General features: G+C 35.2%; 1 protein-coding gene across 1 annotated transcript in view; it reads left to right on the forward strand.

Moving 5' to 3' along the window:
* Positions 1–342: 342 nt before the first annotated feature.
* Positions 343–15,837, forward strand: part of UFL1 (UFM1 specific ligase 1) — a 33,734-nt gene continuing 18,239 nt past the window's right edge. Inside the window, exons 1-8 of the mRNA XM_058734744.1 lie at positions 343–465; positions 1,641–1,786; positions 2,859–2,887; positions 3,749–3,846; positions 4,553–4,667; positions 6,238–6,368; positions 13,237–13,295; positions 15,335–15,481. Of these exons, the coding sequence (XP_058590727.1) occupies positions 389–465; positions 1,641–1,786; positions 2,859–2,887; positions 3,749–3,846; positions 4,553–4,667; positions 6,238–6,368; positions 13,237–13,295; positions 15,335–15,481 (802 nt within the window). The 5' untranslated portion in view covers positions 343–388. The remainder of the gene's footprint in view (positions 466–1,640; positions 1,787–2,858; positions 2,888–3,748; positions 3,847–4,552; positions 4,668–6,237; positions 6,369–13,236; positions 13,296–15,334; positions 15,482–15,837) is intronic.

Below are 15,837 nucleotides of genomic sequence, written 5' to 3' on the forward strand. Positions count from 1 at the left end.
CCAAAAACAAATGAAGGGCACAAGAAAAATAAAAGTAGTTAATTTGATCAACACTGCTCTTAAACACTATTGACAATACAAAAACCTAAAGTAACACTTTACAAACTTGAGCCCCCCTGCATCCCGCCTGCCATATTCCAGGAACCTAGCCACCTGGCTCCCAAACAAGGCCCTCCGCCTCACAACAAGCAGGACGCTCCCCGCCACGTGAGGTGGGCGGGGCTGAGGCTGTTCCGGCCCGTCCCTGCCGGAGCGGGGCGCGCGCGTTCGGAATCTGCGTCGGGGGAGGAGTCTCTTGTCCCTCCGCGCGGCCCGTTCCGCCTCGGCTCCCGCTTCCTTTAGGCTGACGTGTCGGCAGTTCTTCCGAACCTCTGCGAGTAGGGCCGGGATGGCGGACGCCTGGGAGGAGATCAGGCGGTTGGCGGCTGACTTTCAGCGGGCGCAGTTCGCCGAGGCCACACAGAGGTGCCTGACCCTCCCTTTTCGTTGCAGAATCCAAAATAGCCCCTGGGTAGTCACGCCGAGATCTGAGGCCGCAGATCCCTGGCTCTGGACCCCGCACCTTCCCAGGCCGTGTCACCGATTTCGCCCTCACCTTCCTCCCCGAGCCTGGATTGCAGTTCCAAGTATAGTTCCCAGCTTTGAAACCCGAAAGCTACTACGCCCCGGACCATCCTCCGCCCCCAGCCATGCCCCAGCCAAGTGCTGCCCCGCCCCGCCCTCTTGAGCTGTTGATTTCTCACTGTCTTAAGAGTGTTCCTCAGATCCTTATTTACCCAACCCCCTATGGCATCATTGATTATTATGCACTTCCTGACCTAGAATAAGCTGGAAGAGAGTGTGCCAGGCCAGACCCATGGTCCCATCCGTCATTTTTAAGAACTCCCGGACACTGACATTTCTTGCAAACCCACCAACCTTGGCGGGATTGTGTCCTGGGCACCCTAACTCTGCTTTTTAATATTACAGAACACATAAACAATGTTGATAGAATCCTTTTTTATCCATTGACTATCTCTTACTTCGATGTTTTTGTTCCCAATGGGGCTTGAAGACCTTAATCCCTTAATACTGTATTTTGTAGTACTGAGGGCAAACTAGGGCACATACTTAAGAGCTTGGATAACAGTTGCAGTCATGGTTTTCCTAGGCCATATCCCCTGCCTACAGACCAATAGTAGTAGGCAATTATACACTTAAAGAAAATTCCGGTTTGTTTGGTTTTGGTTTTTTTACTGAACTTAAACTGGGAATTGAAGTAAAAGTAGGGCTACCTAATTTATATGTGCTACCTAAATTATATGTACTAACTTTTCTATTCAGATTTGAAGGGTACAAGCAGGCCTGTAGGAGAGAACAGACTTGAAATTCTGTAATAGAATGGTTTGTACCAGTTAGGTACATGATTTAAGTTTATGTAAACCTGCTTACTCCCAAGAGGTGTGTGTGCGTGTGTGTGTGTGTGTGTGTGTGTGTTTTAACACATTGAATCAGTATGGTTATACTAATCAAAGGTACAGATTTTGTAATGTAAATCTTAGTGACTCTTTACCCAAACTTTTTTTAAAAGTTCATAAATTGTTAAGTTTGTTAAGCACCAAATGTATCAAGTGCATTTTAAAACTTCTTGTTTTCCTCAGGTTGTCAGAGCGGAACTGCATTGAGATTGTGAATAAATTGATTGCTCAGAAACAGCTAGATGTAGTTCACACACTTGATGGGAAGGAATATATTACTCCAGCCCAAATTAGTAAAGAAATGAGAGATGAGCTACATGTCCGAGGAGGTAAGTAATTCCTTAGTTTTTTTTCTTCTGGTTATTTGGAAGAGGTAAAAAACTTATAAAACATAACTAGTAAATTATTTGGAGGATGTGGGACACTCTTCTCAATTGTTAATATGGAAATCAGCGTTAATGTTTTTAATAGCTTCGGGTAAAGATGATCATATAATTTAAATGAAGTCAAATATCGTCACTTTACAAAATAGCATCTTTTATTATTTTGAGTTATGTGTTCTGTGTGTGAATTAATCAACTGTTCCTATTCACAGTTCATGAATTTATTGCATGACGCAGGGGAGGGTACTTAGCTGTCTATTATCAGGTGGTAATTATGAAATGAGAACAGAGATTTTGAAGGATTTTAAATTGTTGAAAATCAGAGCTATACTGCCACTTTTTTTAAAAAAAACTTACCTTTAAGTATTTGCAGATTAGGAAACGATATGGTGCTATACCTGTATATCATGGGAAATGCAATTATAAGCATATAAAAAAGGTTTTTTTTCTTTTTTTTTAATTTGAACTACTGAGCAAATTTGAACACTTTGATTAAAATATAAGCAACTATGAAAACAGCTCTTCATTAGATGTTATCAGATATACCCTTGGTGTTGGTTCATCTTCCTCCATATTGCTAATAAAATATTAGCTATAATTTGGAATACTTGACAGACTTCTTTTGCCAATACATGGAAATCTACTCATTCCAAAAATTTTTTAAATGAGTTCATCTGAATTTAATTGTCAGTATCACTTTGGTACAATAGATAAATTCTGCCAGGGAAGTCCATCTTAAATCCATAGATCTGGCCAAATTGTGTATCAGTCAATTGATGTTCGTTATTGGCCTAATGTGACAAATGAAACTTCAAAAATAAATTATTGCCTGTGCCTTCAGCCATGAGGATGTATTCAGCTAATGGTTTACATTTGAAAACGGTAATTATTGTAGCTTTATGTGCTTTCAAGAAGGGGGCCTTCAACTGTCCAAGATGTAAATCTATTGAAATTTACAGTTTTTGTCTGGTGTATACTTACACATGAATTAAAGTCAATGAATGTCTTTTCTTTAAAGGTCGAGTAAACATTGTTGATCTACAACAGGTACATTTTTAATTTATAAATTTTTTTCCTTTCTCAATTTTTTGATACTATGACTTAAGAATTCACTAATACTGGTATCTTATTTTGTGTATCTGTGAAGAAATAGTTTTATATCCCACACTAATATATTTAATTAATTTAATAAGTTCTGACATATTTAATAAGTTCTTCTTTCTTAGTTATTTGCTTATTTACCGAGTAAACTCATAGTTATGATTTTTCATTGTAACAGGGTTTAAGTATTTAGGGAGAAAAATAATGTTCATGTTTACTTTAGTATATGGAAGGAGTAAAGAAATATTTTAAAAAGAAGAAGATATTTTTATAAAATATAAGAGCACATGTCATCAACAAGTTACACTATATCCAAGAAGCTGGAAAATCTTGTGCAAATCCTGCCTATTGTATGACAGTACAGTTTCTTAATGCAAACTTTGCTAACAAGTGAAAATGTAGTTGTTCAGAAATGAAAGTAAATAAGCAATAAACCTCTAATTTTTATTTGACTGAGACTTTTGACAGTATTTCAAATTAATTTGAAATTCATCTAGGAGAAAGTAAGTTTTTAAAAAGATAGGTTGGGGCACTTGGGTGGCTCTGTCGATTCTTGGTTTCAGCTCAGGTCATGACCTCACCAATCATGGGTTCGAGCCCCACGTCAGGCTCTGTGCAGACAGTGCAGAGCCTGCTTGGAATTCTCTCTCTTCCTCTCTTTGCCCCTATCCCCCTCACACTATCTCTTAAAATAAATAAACTAAAAAAATAAAAATAAAAGTCATAGAAAAAAATGTTCTAATATATAGTTTCAAACTTAAGAAACAATATGAACTTATCACTAATAGAATTTTATTTTTTTTCCAGGTAATTAATGTGGATCTGACTCATATTGAAAGTAGAATTGGTGACATTGTAAAATCAGAAAAGCATGTTCAGCTAGTTCTGGGACAACTGATAGATGAGTAAGTACAATATTTAGGAGCACTTTTTTGTGTTTCTTTTTTTTTTTTTTTTTTTTTTCCATAGTGTTTAAATTTAGAACAATTGTGACCAGTTTGGCATTTTATTTAGAACTCAAGTGCTGATTTTCATTTTTAGGATCATTATATTTAAATTGTAAGTGCTTGGGGGCACCAGGGTGGCTCAGTTGGTTAAGCGTCCCACTCTTCATTTTTGGCTCAGGTCACAATATCAAGGTCATGAATTTGAGCCTTGCCTCAGCTCTGTGCTGAGCATGGAACCTGCTTAAGATTCTCTCTCTGCCTCTCCCTCTATCCCTCTCCCACTCACTTTCTTTCTCTTTCTCAAAGAAAAAAAAGTAAGTGCTTAATTGTATGGAGTACTTGGGAATAATAAAAACTTTGATTTTTTTTCTATTAAAGCAGCATAAACATAATTCTTACAATCTTTACTCTATGATCTTAATTCCGAAAGCAGATTTGTTCCAAAAATATTAATGAAAAATGCAGAATTTACATAGTTAAAAAAATCCCAGCATTTATCATTTGGTTAACCTTACATTAATTACATTGATAAGAAAAATAATTTTCAGAATATGAATAATGATTTATGTTTACCTAAACATACCCTATTCATTATTTTGTGAGCATACCTTATTGCACATAAAAGAGGAAAATAATTGTAATTTTTTTTTTCTTTAACTATTAGCAACTATTTGGATCGGTTAGCAGAAGAGGTAAATGATAAATTGCAAGAAAGTGGTCAGGTCACCATATCAGAACTATGTAAGACCTATGATCTTCCTGGAAACTTTCTGACACAGGTACTTTTTCTTAATAGCTTAGTGTCTTTTCAGGTAAATAAAGAATTTTAATTGGAAGAAAAAAACTAGACTTTTGTAGCATTAACTTTTTGCAAGTGTTTATTGATGTAGTTGTATATTTTGGGGATGCTTCCAATACATTGATGGCTCTGATGAGACAGACCATTTAGAAATGATTATTTCTTTGTTCTTAAAATAGTTTGCCATTTTAGAATTATAGACATTCATTTTGTATACTGGAAAGTGCATGTGCTTTGGAGTTAAACAGACTTTGATTTTATTCTGCTTATGCCACTGTTTAGTTATTCAATGTTAGGAAAATTATTTCACCTCTTTTGTACTTGAATTTCCATATCTTTAAAATGGGAATAATTGTCTTTTTCATAGACTTCAATAAGGTTATATATATGGTGTATCAGTGAGATGTCTGGCACAAAGGAGGTACTCAATAAATGATGGTTTTGTTTTGTATTTACTGGAATAAATAAGGGAAAAGCCAAATCTCTTTTTAGGTATATATCTCTTTAAGAAAATCCAACTTACAAAAATTTACCAAACCATGATTGCATGAGATTAATTTATAATACAAACAGATTTACTAACCTATTTTAAGAGAGTGACTTCCTATAATTGCATCTAAAATACAATTTGAATACAGATCTGTTTTACAGAGCATATCAGGAGCCTAAGTTCTATTTTAAGTGAGCATATATATGTTGATCACAGAAAGTCAAAAAATAAATTTTTAGAACACTGTTTAAAGATATCAGAACAGCCCCAAATGATTTCATATAAAACTGTGCTGTTGACACATTTTGGAAATACATATGGTTTCTTAACATTTTTCAGTTCTAGTTTTTCTGAATATTACAGGCAGTATTCTAAAAAGTCATTAAGAAATGGTTTGAAATGCATTTTTTTATACCAGAAAACTATCAGCCAGGCTGCCTTGAGTAGTTTTAACTTATCTTGGGATGTGAAATATATCCAGACTTATTTCAGATGTACCTGACCCCAGTCATAATGTAGCTATGGAGAAATACTCTCTTGGGGTTACCAGGAAATCATGTCTGCTAGTATAGATCTCTGGGCACAAGTAACTTACTGATAATTGCGTCCAAGAAGGTAACTTTTTAGTTATTATGTTTCCCTAGGTTTCAGAATCTTGGAATAACATTTATTTTACTCAGTGTTTGAAGCTCCAGATAGAGTCTTCAAGACCCATGTATATGTCTTACTGTCTATGTTTCAGGCTGCCTATATCTAGAAAAATTGGTTAATCATTCAATTTTATTTTACATTAGAAAAAGCCCTTCTTACCATGTAGCTAAGCCTTTTAACATATCTATTTGACTCATTCGGTTCTTTGCCCGGCTGTGAGATTTTGAAGTTTCCTAGATCCTAAATCTTCATTTTAGCTTATACATCCTATAAATTTGTGCTTGTTGAAATTTCTCAATCATGTGGTTAATACAACAACAGCATGCATTGTACCTTTAATAAGGCTATACAAATGTATATTTAGAATTTTGTTCTTTCAAATTAATAAAAATTCGCATTTTACCCTCAGGCACTAACGCAGCGACTAGGTAAAATTATTAATGGACACATTGATCTTGATAACAGAGGAGTAATATTTACTGAAGCTTTTGTAGCTCGACATAAAGCACGCATCCGTGGACTGTTCAGTGCTATTACCCGGTAAGCCTGTTTTAAAGTATGTGTATTTTGGGGCACCCGGGTGGCTTAGTTGGTTTAAGCATCCAAGTTTTGACTTCAGCTCAGATCATGATCTCATGGTTCATGAGTTTGAGCCCCACGGTGGGCTCTGTGCTGACAGCATGGAACCTGCTTCGGATTCTCTCTCTCTCTCTCTCTCTCTGTCTCTCTCTGCCCCTTCCCTGCTCGTGTTCTCTTTTTCAAAGTAAATAATAATAATAATAAATTATGTATATTTTTATATTTCATTGATCATGGTTTGCTTTTTCTGTTCTATCAGGTTTTTTTCTTTTCTTTTTTCTTTTAATTTTTTTTTTTTTAATTAAAATTTCATTCAGGACTCTAGGATTTTAGACATATAGAAGGGTAGGTAGCTTCTGGGAGTGAAGATTCCAGAGCCCCAGAATGTAGCCAAACTCTCTTCAACCCACATCTCCTCCCACTCCCTACCTTAATCATCCTCATGACCCCAGATGCAGGTCTGCAGAATACCCAAATCAGTATATAGAGTCATCCTGGGATACAGAAAGAGCTTGCAGTTTAAAGTAAGAAGTCCTCATTCTATTGCATAATAACCATGTGAGCTGCAGCAGATAAGTCAGTCACATAAGTAAGTCCTTTGAGCCTCAGATGGGGCTAGATGATTTTAGAACCCTTTTTACTAAATATTTAACATTCTACAATTCAAATGAATAACAGTGTTAATTTCAAAATCACTTTAACTTTTCTAAAGTGAGAATTTCTGAAATGTTTGGAGCCTGAGTGACACTCTAATATAGAATTAAGAAAACCTACATTCTTAATTATCTCCTCTCTCCGGTGTCATTAACTTTACCTCAGTGGTTTTTGGATCCCATCAGTATTTAAGTATGTCCAGATTTCTCCCATTTTAAAACAGTCAAACCTCTCTCAACCCCATATTCTACTCCATCTACCATCTTGTTTTGTTTGTTTCCATAAAGTGAACCTTCTCAAGAGTTGATGTCTACATTTACTATCTCGATTTTCTTCTGTCACTTCTCAACTCGTCCATCTGGCTTCTACCAACTTACAAAGCAATAATGTCAATGTCATGAACTCTAGTGGATACTTTCTGCCCTTGTTTTACTTGACTTTGCAGCACCATTTAATTCCAGTTACCTCTTCCTTCTTTCTTTCTTGAAATGTTGTCATTCCTTTTGTTGTTGTTGTTTTAATACTGCACTTTACTGCTTTCTTCTTACTCCTTTGGTTGTGCCTTATATGGCACGTTTTTCTGTCTCTTTCTCCTTTCTCTACCCTTTAAAGTTTTGTTTCAGGCCATGTTTTCTTCTTAGTCCATTACTGTCTTCCTAGGTGACTTTACCTTTCTGTTTTTAAGTTATTTATTTATTTTGAGAGAGAGAGAGAGAGTGTGTGTGTGTGTGTCTGTGTGTGGGAGGGGCAGAGAGAAAGGGAGAGACAGAATCCCAAGCAGGCTCTGCACTATCAGAGTAGCATTGGGCTTGAACTCACTAGCCATGAGATCATGACCTGAGTCAAAATCAAGAGTTGGATGCTTAACCTACTGAGCCACCCAGGTGCCCTACCTTTCTTTTAAATTTCAGACTTCTATTACCCACCCTACATCTGTATTGAAATATTTTAGAAGTCCCTCTAATTCAGCATATTTAAAATAACTCACTATCACTGAGCTACCCCACCCCACACCACCTGAATTTATTCTTCCACTTTTGTTTCCATTTTACTAGTAAATGTTATTATCAGTTGGTTTTCCCACAATCCTGGGAGTCCTCCTTTACATCATCCTTTTTTCATCGCCCCCTTTTTCAGAACACAAAGGTTTTTGAATTCTGTATTCTAAATATTTATATACTTTCCCTATTTATGACCATTCCCCCCACTTTAGTCCATTTTTTAACTGGACTATTTTAGTAGCTTTCTAATCAGTCTCCCTTCTTCTCTCATTACCTTCCAGCACATTTTTTTTTTACATGGCAGTCACAGTGATTTATTTTTGTCATTCAGCAAATCACAGCATTTTTTGAGTACTTAATACATTTAAGGCACTGGTATAAAAGACTAGGTTAGAGGACAGAGCTTGCAATTTAATGCAACCATTTTTTTTTTTTTTAAATCATCTCACAATTACAGAAAAGTTACAAGAGAACCTTTTTTTTCTGTCCTATTTGACAGGAAGTTCCTGACAGAGTGTCCCAACACCACAAATACTCTAGTCTGTGTGTCCTAAAATAAGGGCATTGTCCTGTACAATCGCATAACTGTAATACAAACATCAAAATATTGATATTGGTACATTACTACCATCCACTCCTTGGATCTCATTCATGTTTTACCAGTTTTCCGATAATAACCTTTATAGTGAAGGATCCAGTTCAGAATCACACATTGCATTTGATTGTCATGTCTCCTTAGTCACCTTCAATCTGGAACACTTACTTGGTCTTTTTTTTTAACTTTGGTGACCTTGACAATTTGAAGACCACAGGCCACTTATTTTGTAAAATGTTCAGTTTTGTTTGCTATTTTTTCATTCTGATATTCAGGTTATGCATCTTTGACAGGAGTATAACTGAAGTAATTGTGTGTTCTTGCCATTGAATCCTATCAGGTGGTAAACAGTCTAGATTTTGTAGTTACTGATGATGTACATTATAACTTCTTAATAAGCAGATATCTGTTAGGCTTTTCATAAAAATACTTGTTTTTCCCTTATAATTAAGTATTTTTGGGGAGGGCAGTTTGAGATCATGTAAGTTATCCTCTTTTTTATCAAACTTTCAGTTTATTTCTATAAATCACTATGGACTCCTGGCTCCCTGTTTTATTCATTGGATTAAAATTTATAATTATCATTACTTAGATATTTTTTAATGGGCTCTGATTTAGCTATTGGCCCATGCTTCAGGCTGCACTCTGTGTCCTTTAATATGTCTCCATCATTCTTGGAGCATTTCTTTCTGGTACAACAAAAAGTTCTAGGCTCAGTTCATATTTTCCTTGTCCCATCCCTGGAATCAGCCATTTCCCCAAAGAACCCTAGGTCTTTTTAGTGTACTATTTACAGACCAAGATCTGGACACTAAATTGCTTATTGCTGTTTGTTTGTTACTACTCCCAAGCCCTCTCAGCAGACAAGTTAAGGGATGCACATGCACATGTGTATACACCCCTCTCTATATCTATATGTTTATCAAAAACCATGAGTTCACACTGATACTCCCAGTTCCCTTCCAAACCTCCATTAGTTTTGTTCTAGTTGTCTCCTTTTCCATATTTGCAACTCCCTTCTTTGACCATGAAAAATGTAGCTCCCATTATTCTTAATATACAGTCAATCCTTGAACAATGCAGACATTAGGGGCATCTACCCCCCACCCACATTGCAGTTGAAAATCTGCAAATAACTTTTGACCCCCCCCAAAACTTAACTATTAACAGCCTACTGTTTACCAGAAACCGTACCAATGCAATGACAAATAGTTGAGTAATGCATCTTTTGTATGTTTTATGTATTATATACCATATTCTTATGGTGAAGTAAGCTAGAGAAAACAAAATATTAAGAAAATCATAAGAGAAAATACACTTATAGTACTGTCATATATATGTGTGTGTGTTTGTGTATATAAAATCACGTATAAGATGGACCCATGCAGATCAAATCCACATTGTTCAAGGGTCAGATATGTTTACTTATTTAATTAATTCCCCTTTATGTGATTGAGCTCCCACTGCTGCTACACCTCTCTTCCTTATGTGGATGCTCTCCTTTCTCCATACAGGCTATGACAGCTTGCACCAAATCACCCTCCTAACACAAGAAACTGGTAACAGTAGTTGTTTCTGGGAAAAGAACTGGGTAGCTGAGTGATAAAAATGGAGGGGGCTTCAGTTTTGTAACTTTTGTGCTCTTTATATATATTACTTGGTCAGAAAATTAAAAAATTAAAAATATAGGGACACCTGGGTAGCTCAGTTGGTTAAGCGTCTGACTCTTGATTTCAGCTCAGGGTCATGACCTTGTGATTTGTGAGATCAAGACCCACGCTGGGGGAGGGGGCTATGCTGACAACACAGAGCCTCTTTGGGATGCATTCTCTCTCTCTCTCTCTCTCTCTCTCTCTCTCTCTCTCTCTCTCTCTCTCCCTCCCTCCCTCCCTCCCTCTCTCCCCCCCCCTCTGCCCTTCCCCTGCTTGTGTGCATGTGCATGCTCTCTTTCTCTCTCAAATAAATAACTAAACAGTTTTAAAAATACTAAAATTATATTTTCTTATTGACAAACATTTATCTTTTTTCTTTGGCTAAGTATTGTGGTGAGTGTAGTTATCATCAGGTTCAGGAAATAATATTTTTTCTGACTCGTACTAGCCCTGAGTTTCTCTGTGTAGAGGCATTATCAAACCATGAGAGAAAAATAAATTCTGAGCCTTAAAAGATGTTGCTAGGCTCTGTGGCTTCCAGATAGTTCCACTTAAGGTACCATATTGTCATACTTGTCTCCCAAATATAAGGAACTACCCCACTTTCCTGGTCTAACTTCAGAGAAAACATCTCCATCTCTGATTTAAAAAAGGTTTTTGTTGTTGTTATAGATAGCCAGAAAGAAGAGTAGGAAATAATTATAAGAGCGAGATATGTAGGTATACCAAACTACATTGTATTCCAAATTGAAATAGAAATTCAACAGCTAAGTTTTAGTGTACAAAAAAAAGCTAGCAATTATGTGAAATTTGATTAAACATTTACTGAACACCCACAATATGTTATGAGCCCAGAAATTTTAAGATAAAGTCCTTCCAGGAGCCCTCTACATTTTTGTAGGGATGTGTTCAGGTGGAAGGGAACAGAAGACACACAAAAAAACAAAACATGAGAAAGTTGTAATGATTATAAACAGAGGAGAGCAAACTTCACAGAGCACCTAAATGGACCTAATTGGTTTAGGGATTCTAGATAATTTAGCTGAAAAAGTAGGGTAAAGCAATTTAATGAAAAACAAATTAGCCTACATAAGAATTTGGTAAAAATAATGATTTAGTCAAAAATTCCCAAACATAGGGGTTTTAAATATCAATTCAATATTCAGACAAATGTTTTTGCTCTCCCAGTTTGTCATAGAGAAAATTTATAACATCTTGAATAATCAACAATAGATGATTGAGTTACTTGGAATAACTTAAAAGTCTCTTAATTATATGCATAAAAATAAAAACATAGACTAAACCCAAACCAGAACACAGGCATAATTGACTTAAACAGGGAAAATATATAAAGTCAGAAAAAGAAAGTCTAGGTCATTTTCTTTATATTTTCCCTTATTTAAAAGGTAATTACTATAAAAGAAAAGGACTCACAGGGACCTACCCAAAAGAAATGAACAGATATGTCCACACAAAGACATGAACACAAACGTTCATAGTGGCATTATTCATAATAGCCCCAAACTGGAAATAATCCAAATGTCCATCAACTGATGGATGGATAAACAAAATGTGGTATCTCCATACAGTGGAATGCTATTCATCATTAAAAAGGAATGAATACTGATTCATGCTCCATAATGTACAAACCTCAAAACCATGCTCAGTGAAAGAAACCAGACCTAAAAGACCACATATAGATTCCATCTATGTGAAATTTCTACAAAGGCAAATTTTTAGAGGCCAAAAGCAGATCAGTTTCTCTAAGACTAGGGGTGAAAGCAGGAATTAACTACAGATATCTATAATGAAACTTTTTGGGTGATGGAAACATTTTAAGACTCGAGAACTATTAGTGATTGTTCCTCAACTTTATAAATTTCTTAAAATGATTTAATTGTGTAAAATTGATGGGATTTATGATACGTAAATTATACCTCATTAAATGTTTTTTTTTTCTTTAAAAAGACATATGTAGTCATTGGGGCGCCTGGGTGGCGCAGTCGGTTAAGCGTCCGACTTCAGCCGGTCACGATCTCGCGGTCCGTGAGTTCGAGCCCCGCGTCGGGCTCTGGGCTGATGGCTCGGAGCCTGGAGCCTGTTTCCGATTCTGTGTCTCCCTCTCTCTCTGCACCTCCCCCGTTCATGCTCTGTCTCTCTCTGTCCCAAAAATAAATTTTAAAAAACGTTGAAAAAAAAAATTAAAAAAAAAAAAAAAGACATATGTAGTCATTATAGAAAATAGTGATAAGCAAAAAGGAACATTTTAAGTGGATCCCTCCTAGTCATCCACCTAATCTAGGAGTATTTCATTCCAAATTCCTTTCATTACATACAAGATTTCATTTTTCTTCAAAAGCAGAATCCTGTAACATTCACTTGACTATTCCCAGGTGGGGAAAGAGCCTCCCAGAGAGAAAGAATAGAATGAAGAAAACAAAGTAAAGGCAGATCAAGTATCACTAAATCAGAGGTGGAAAGTTGGTAAGAAAGTAAATTGATCCTGAATTATGGAGACAGATCAGTTCCCCCTGGAACTTCAGTAGTGTAATTCTGATTAAGGATGTAAAATGTGGTGTTATTTTTGTCTTTCACATTAATCGGTGTTTGGGGTGCCTGGGTGGCTCAGTTGGCTAAGCGTCTGACTTCAGCTTAGGTCATGATTTCATGGTTCATGAGTTCAAGCCCTGCGTCAGGCTCGGTGCTGACAGCTTGGAAACTGAAGCCTGCTTTGGATTCTGTGTCTCCCTCTCTCTCTGCCTCTCCCCTGCTCATCCTCTTGTCTCTCTCTCTCAAAAATAAATAAACATTAAAAAAAAATTTATATTAATTGGTGTTATTCATAAACTCGTTATCCTAGTTATTTTTTTAATTCATAAATATGTGTAACTGTATAATGAGTAAGAAGTTCTTTTTCTTTCTTAAAGGCCTACAGCAGTGAATTCTCTCATTTCAAAATATGGATTTCAAGAGCAGCTGCTTTACTGTGAGTTTACTTTAAATTATATGTCACTTAATTAGCTGCTTATTAGACTATTATTGTAAAACTTACTGATTTTTCATATTTTTACTTCCACTAATGTTAAAACTTACATAACTGAAATATTTCTAGTTGAAATATACCAATTTTCATGTACATATCTATCTGTTATATCCATCAAACATTTAGTGTTGGCTTACCTCCAGAGGAGTAGAATGAGAAAAAAAAAGTGTGTGTGTGTGTAGAATACTGCTACGCATATACATTCATAGAGATTTAAAATTGTAGGATTAAGAATAATTTTCACTTTGTTTCTTACAGATTTTTACTATATTTTATAACATGAAAGTAAATAATATTTGTCTAAAAAATTTTTATAGAGGTGCCAGGCTGCCTTAGTCATTAGAACATGTGACTCTTGATCTCAGGGTCGTGAGTTCAAGCCCCACATTGGGCATAGAACTTACCAAAAAATGAATGAATGAATGAATGAATGAATGAATTATTTTTAAAATAAAAAGTAAACAATTTTTACAAAGATAATAATACCAATAAAAATATATTTTTAGCATTCAGACAGCATTGTATTATCTCCAAAATAGTCTTGGTTCATTACCTGTATTATTTGTGTGTTTGTGAAGCTCTTATCAGAAGGGGTGTTTTTAAACTTTTGCTGGAATAATTTTTAAAAACAATGACATAATCTTTCAGCTCAGATATCTGTGCAAATAGAAGAATTAAAATGAAGAATGGAAAAGAAATTCATGTATAAAACCAAAACACAATTTTCATTCACTATGTTTTTCAGCATATGGAGTTAAATATTTTAAGAGAAATTTAAAATGTAACATATATTGGAATCTACTAATTGGAGATTGGTGGGGTTTCATTATCATGTATAGTTCTTCAAATAATTGATAACTTGCTGACTTTGGTCTTTAACACACATTTGTGTTGTATAGTCACAGAATTTAAAATTATGTGTGCAGTCTGTTGAAAAATCTACTTTTCTAATGTACCCTAATTTACTCAGCATTGCAGTCCTGAAATTCATATGTAAACTAATTTTTATTTCTGGGAAAGGCTAATTTTCATAAACATTTCTTTGCCAGACATCTTTTGACTGTGCTTGCTGATTCACTTAGAAGTAACTCCTTATCTGCTTGTTTTTTTCAGGGGATTTTGATATTTTAACAACATGTTTAGTTAAATATTCTCGTTTAAATAAAAAGCATCTATTTTATGTTAATGGCAGTGCTATCCAGTTCTCAGACTGGCATCAGTCCTTTGATGATGATGATTGATGACAGTGGTGTTTGTGATGATACTTAGTTGACATTTACTGAGTAGTTATTATATGCCAGCTACTGTTCTAAACACTTAATTTGAATACAATAACTCCATGAGCCTGTTATTATATCCCTGTTTCATGGCTGAGAAAATTGAGGCATAACTAAGTGACTTGCATGGTTTTTGTCAGTAAGTGACAGAGTTGAGGTTTAGACTTAGATCCAGATTGATCCTCTTAACCATGGCATTATACTTCTACATGTGTTGCTTCAATTTAAACAGTCGAAATGTAATAATTTATAAAAGTTGTCATGACTTTATTTCACACAGTTTATTCTAATGTGATCCATGTATCCTGAGTTTTCTAAATATGAGAAAATTAAACTTAGTAACACCAGTGATTGCATATTAATTATTCTCAAAGCATTTAGTCATCCACTTTCAAACATATTATAAGATAAATAATAGCATGATTTTTCCCCAAAATTACTCTAACTAAAAAATTCAACGTTAATATTAACTAGTTCAAGTTCAGCACCTTTAGCTAGCTGACAGAATGTCCTGAATTTATGACCTCAGTATATTCTTGTAAATGGCAGGAAAGTTTTGTCTAAAATATAATGTCTTCATTTATGCAATTTAAACTTTAAGTTGCTTTTTTTTTAAGGTAAGAGTAACTAACTTGTGAAATAGTATTTTACTTTTTGACATTTATACCTGCTCTGATTTATTTCTATTTGTTTGGTTTTGTTAAGCTGTGCTTGAGGAACTTGTTAATAGTGGACGTTTACGAGGTACTGTGGTTGGTGGGAGACAGGATAAGGCGGTGTTTGTTCCTGACATTTACTCCAGAACACAGAGTACTTGGGTGGATTCCTTTTTCAGGCAGAATGGCTATCTAGGTAACTGTTTCTTTTTTCCTTTGAAACTAAAACTAATACTACACACATTCTTAGTATTGTATTAGTCCTGGGAGTACACACTTTACTGTTTCCAGCAAATTATAAAGGTTTTCTTTGAATATAAAAGTAGTCACACACAGGTTTTTGTTGATTTTGGAATTGAGTTTAATTTCATAGTTATTGAACAGTTATAATATAGAAAGGCCAAAAGCTTGTATTGATTGCTCCCAATGTTCCAGTGATATAATACTGTTACAACTTCAAATATATTTTATGAAGTTGCCCAGTTGTTTAATTACATAATCTTGGCTATCAGCTTGGCTTATTGGCTATCAACTTTACAGTGTTCATTTTTA

The sequence above is a fragment of the Neofelis nebulosa genome, chromosome 6, assembly GCF_028018385.1.
Source record: "Neofelis nebulosa isolate mNeoNeb1 chromosome 6, mNeoNeb1.pri, whole genome shotgun sequence".
In the NCBI taxonomy this organism is placed as follows: Eukaryota; Metazoa; Chordata; class Mammalia; order Carnivora; family Felidae; genus Neofelis; species Neofelis nebulosa.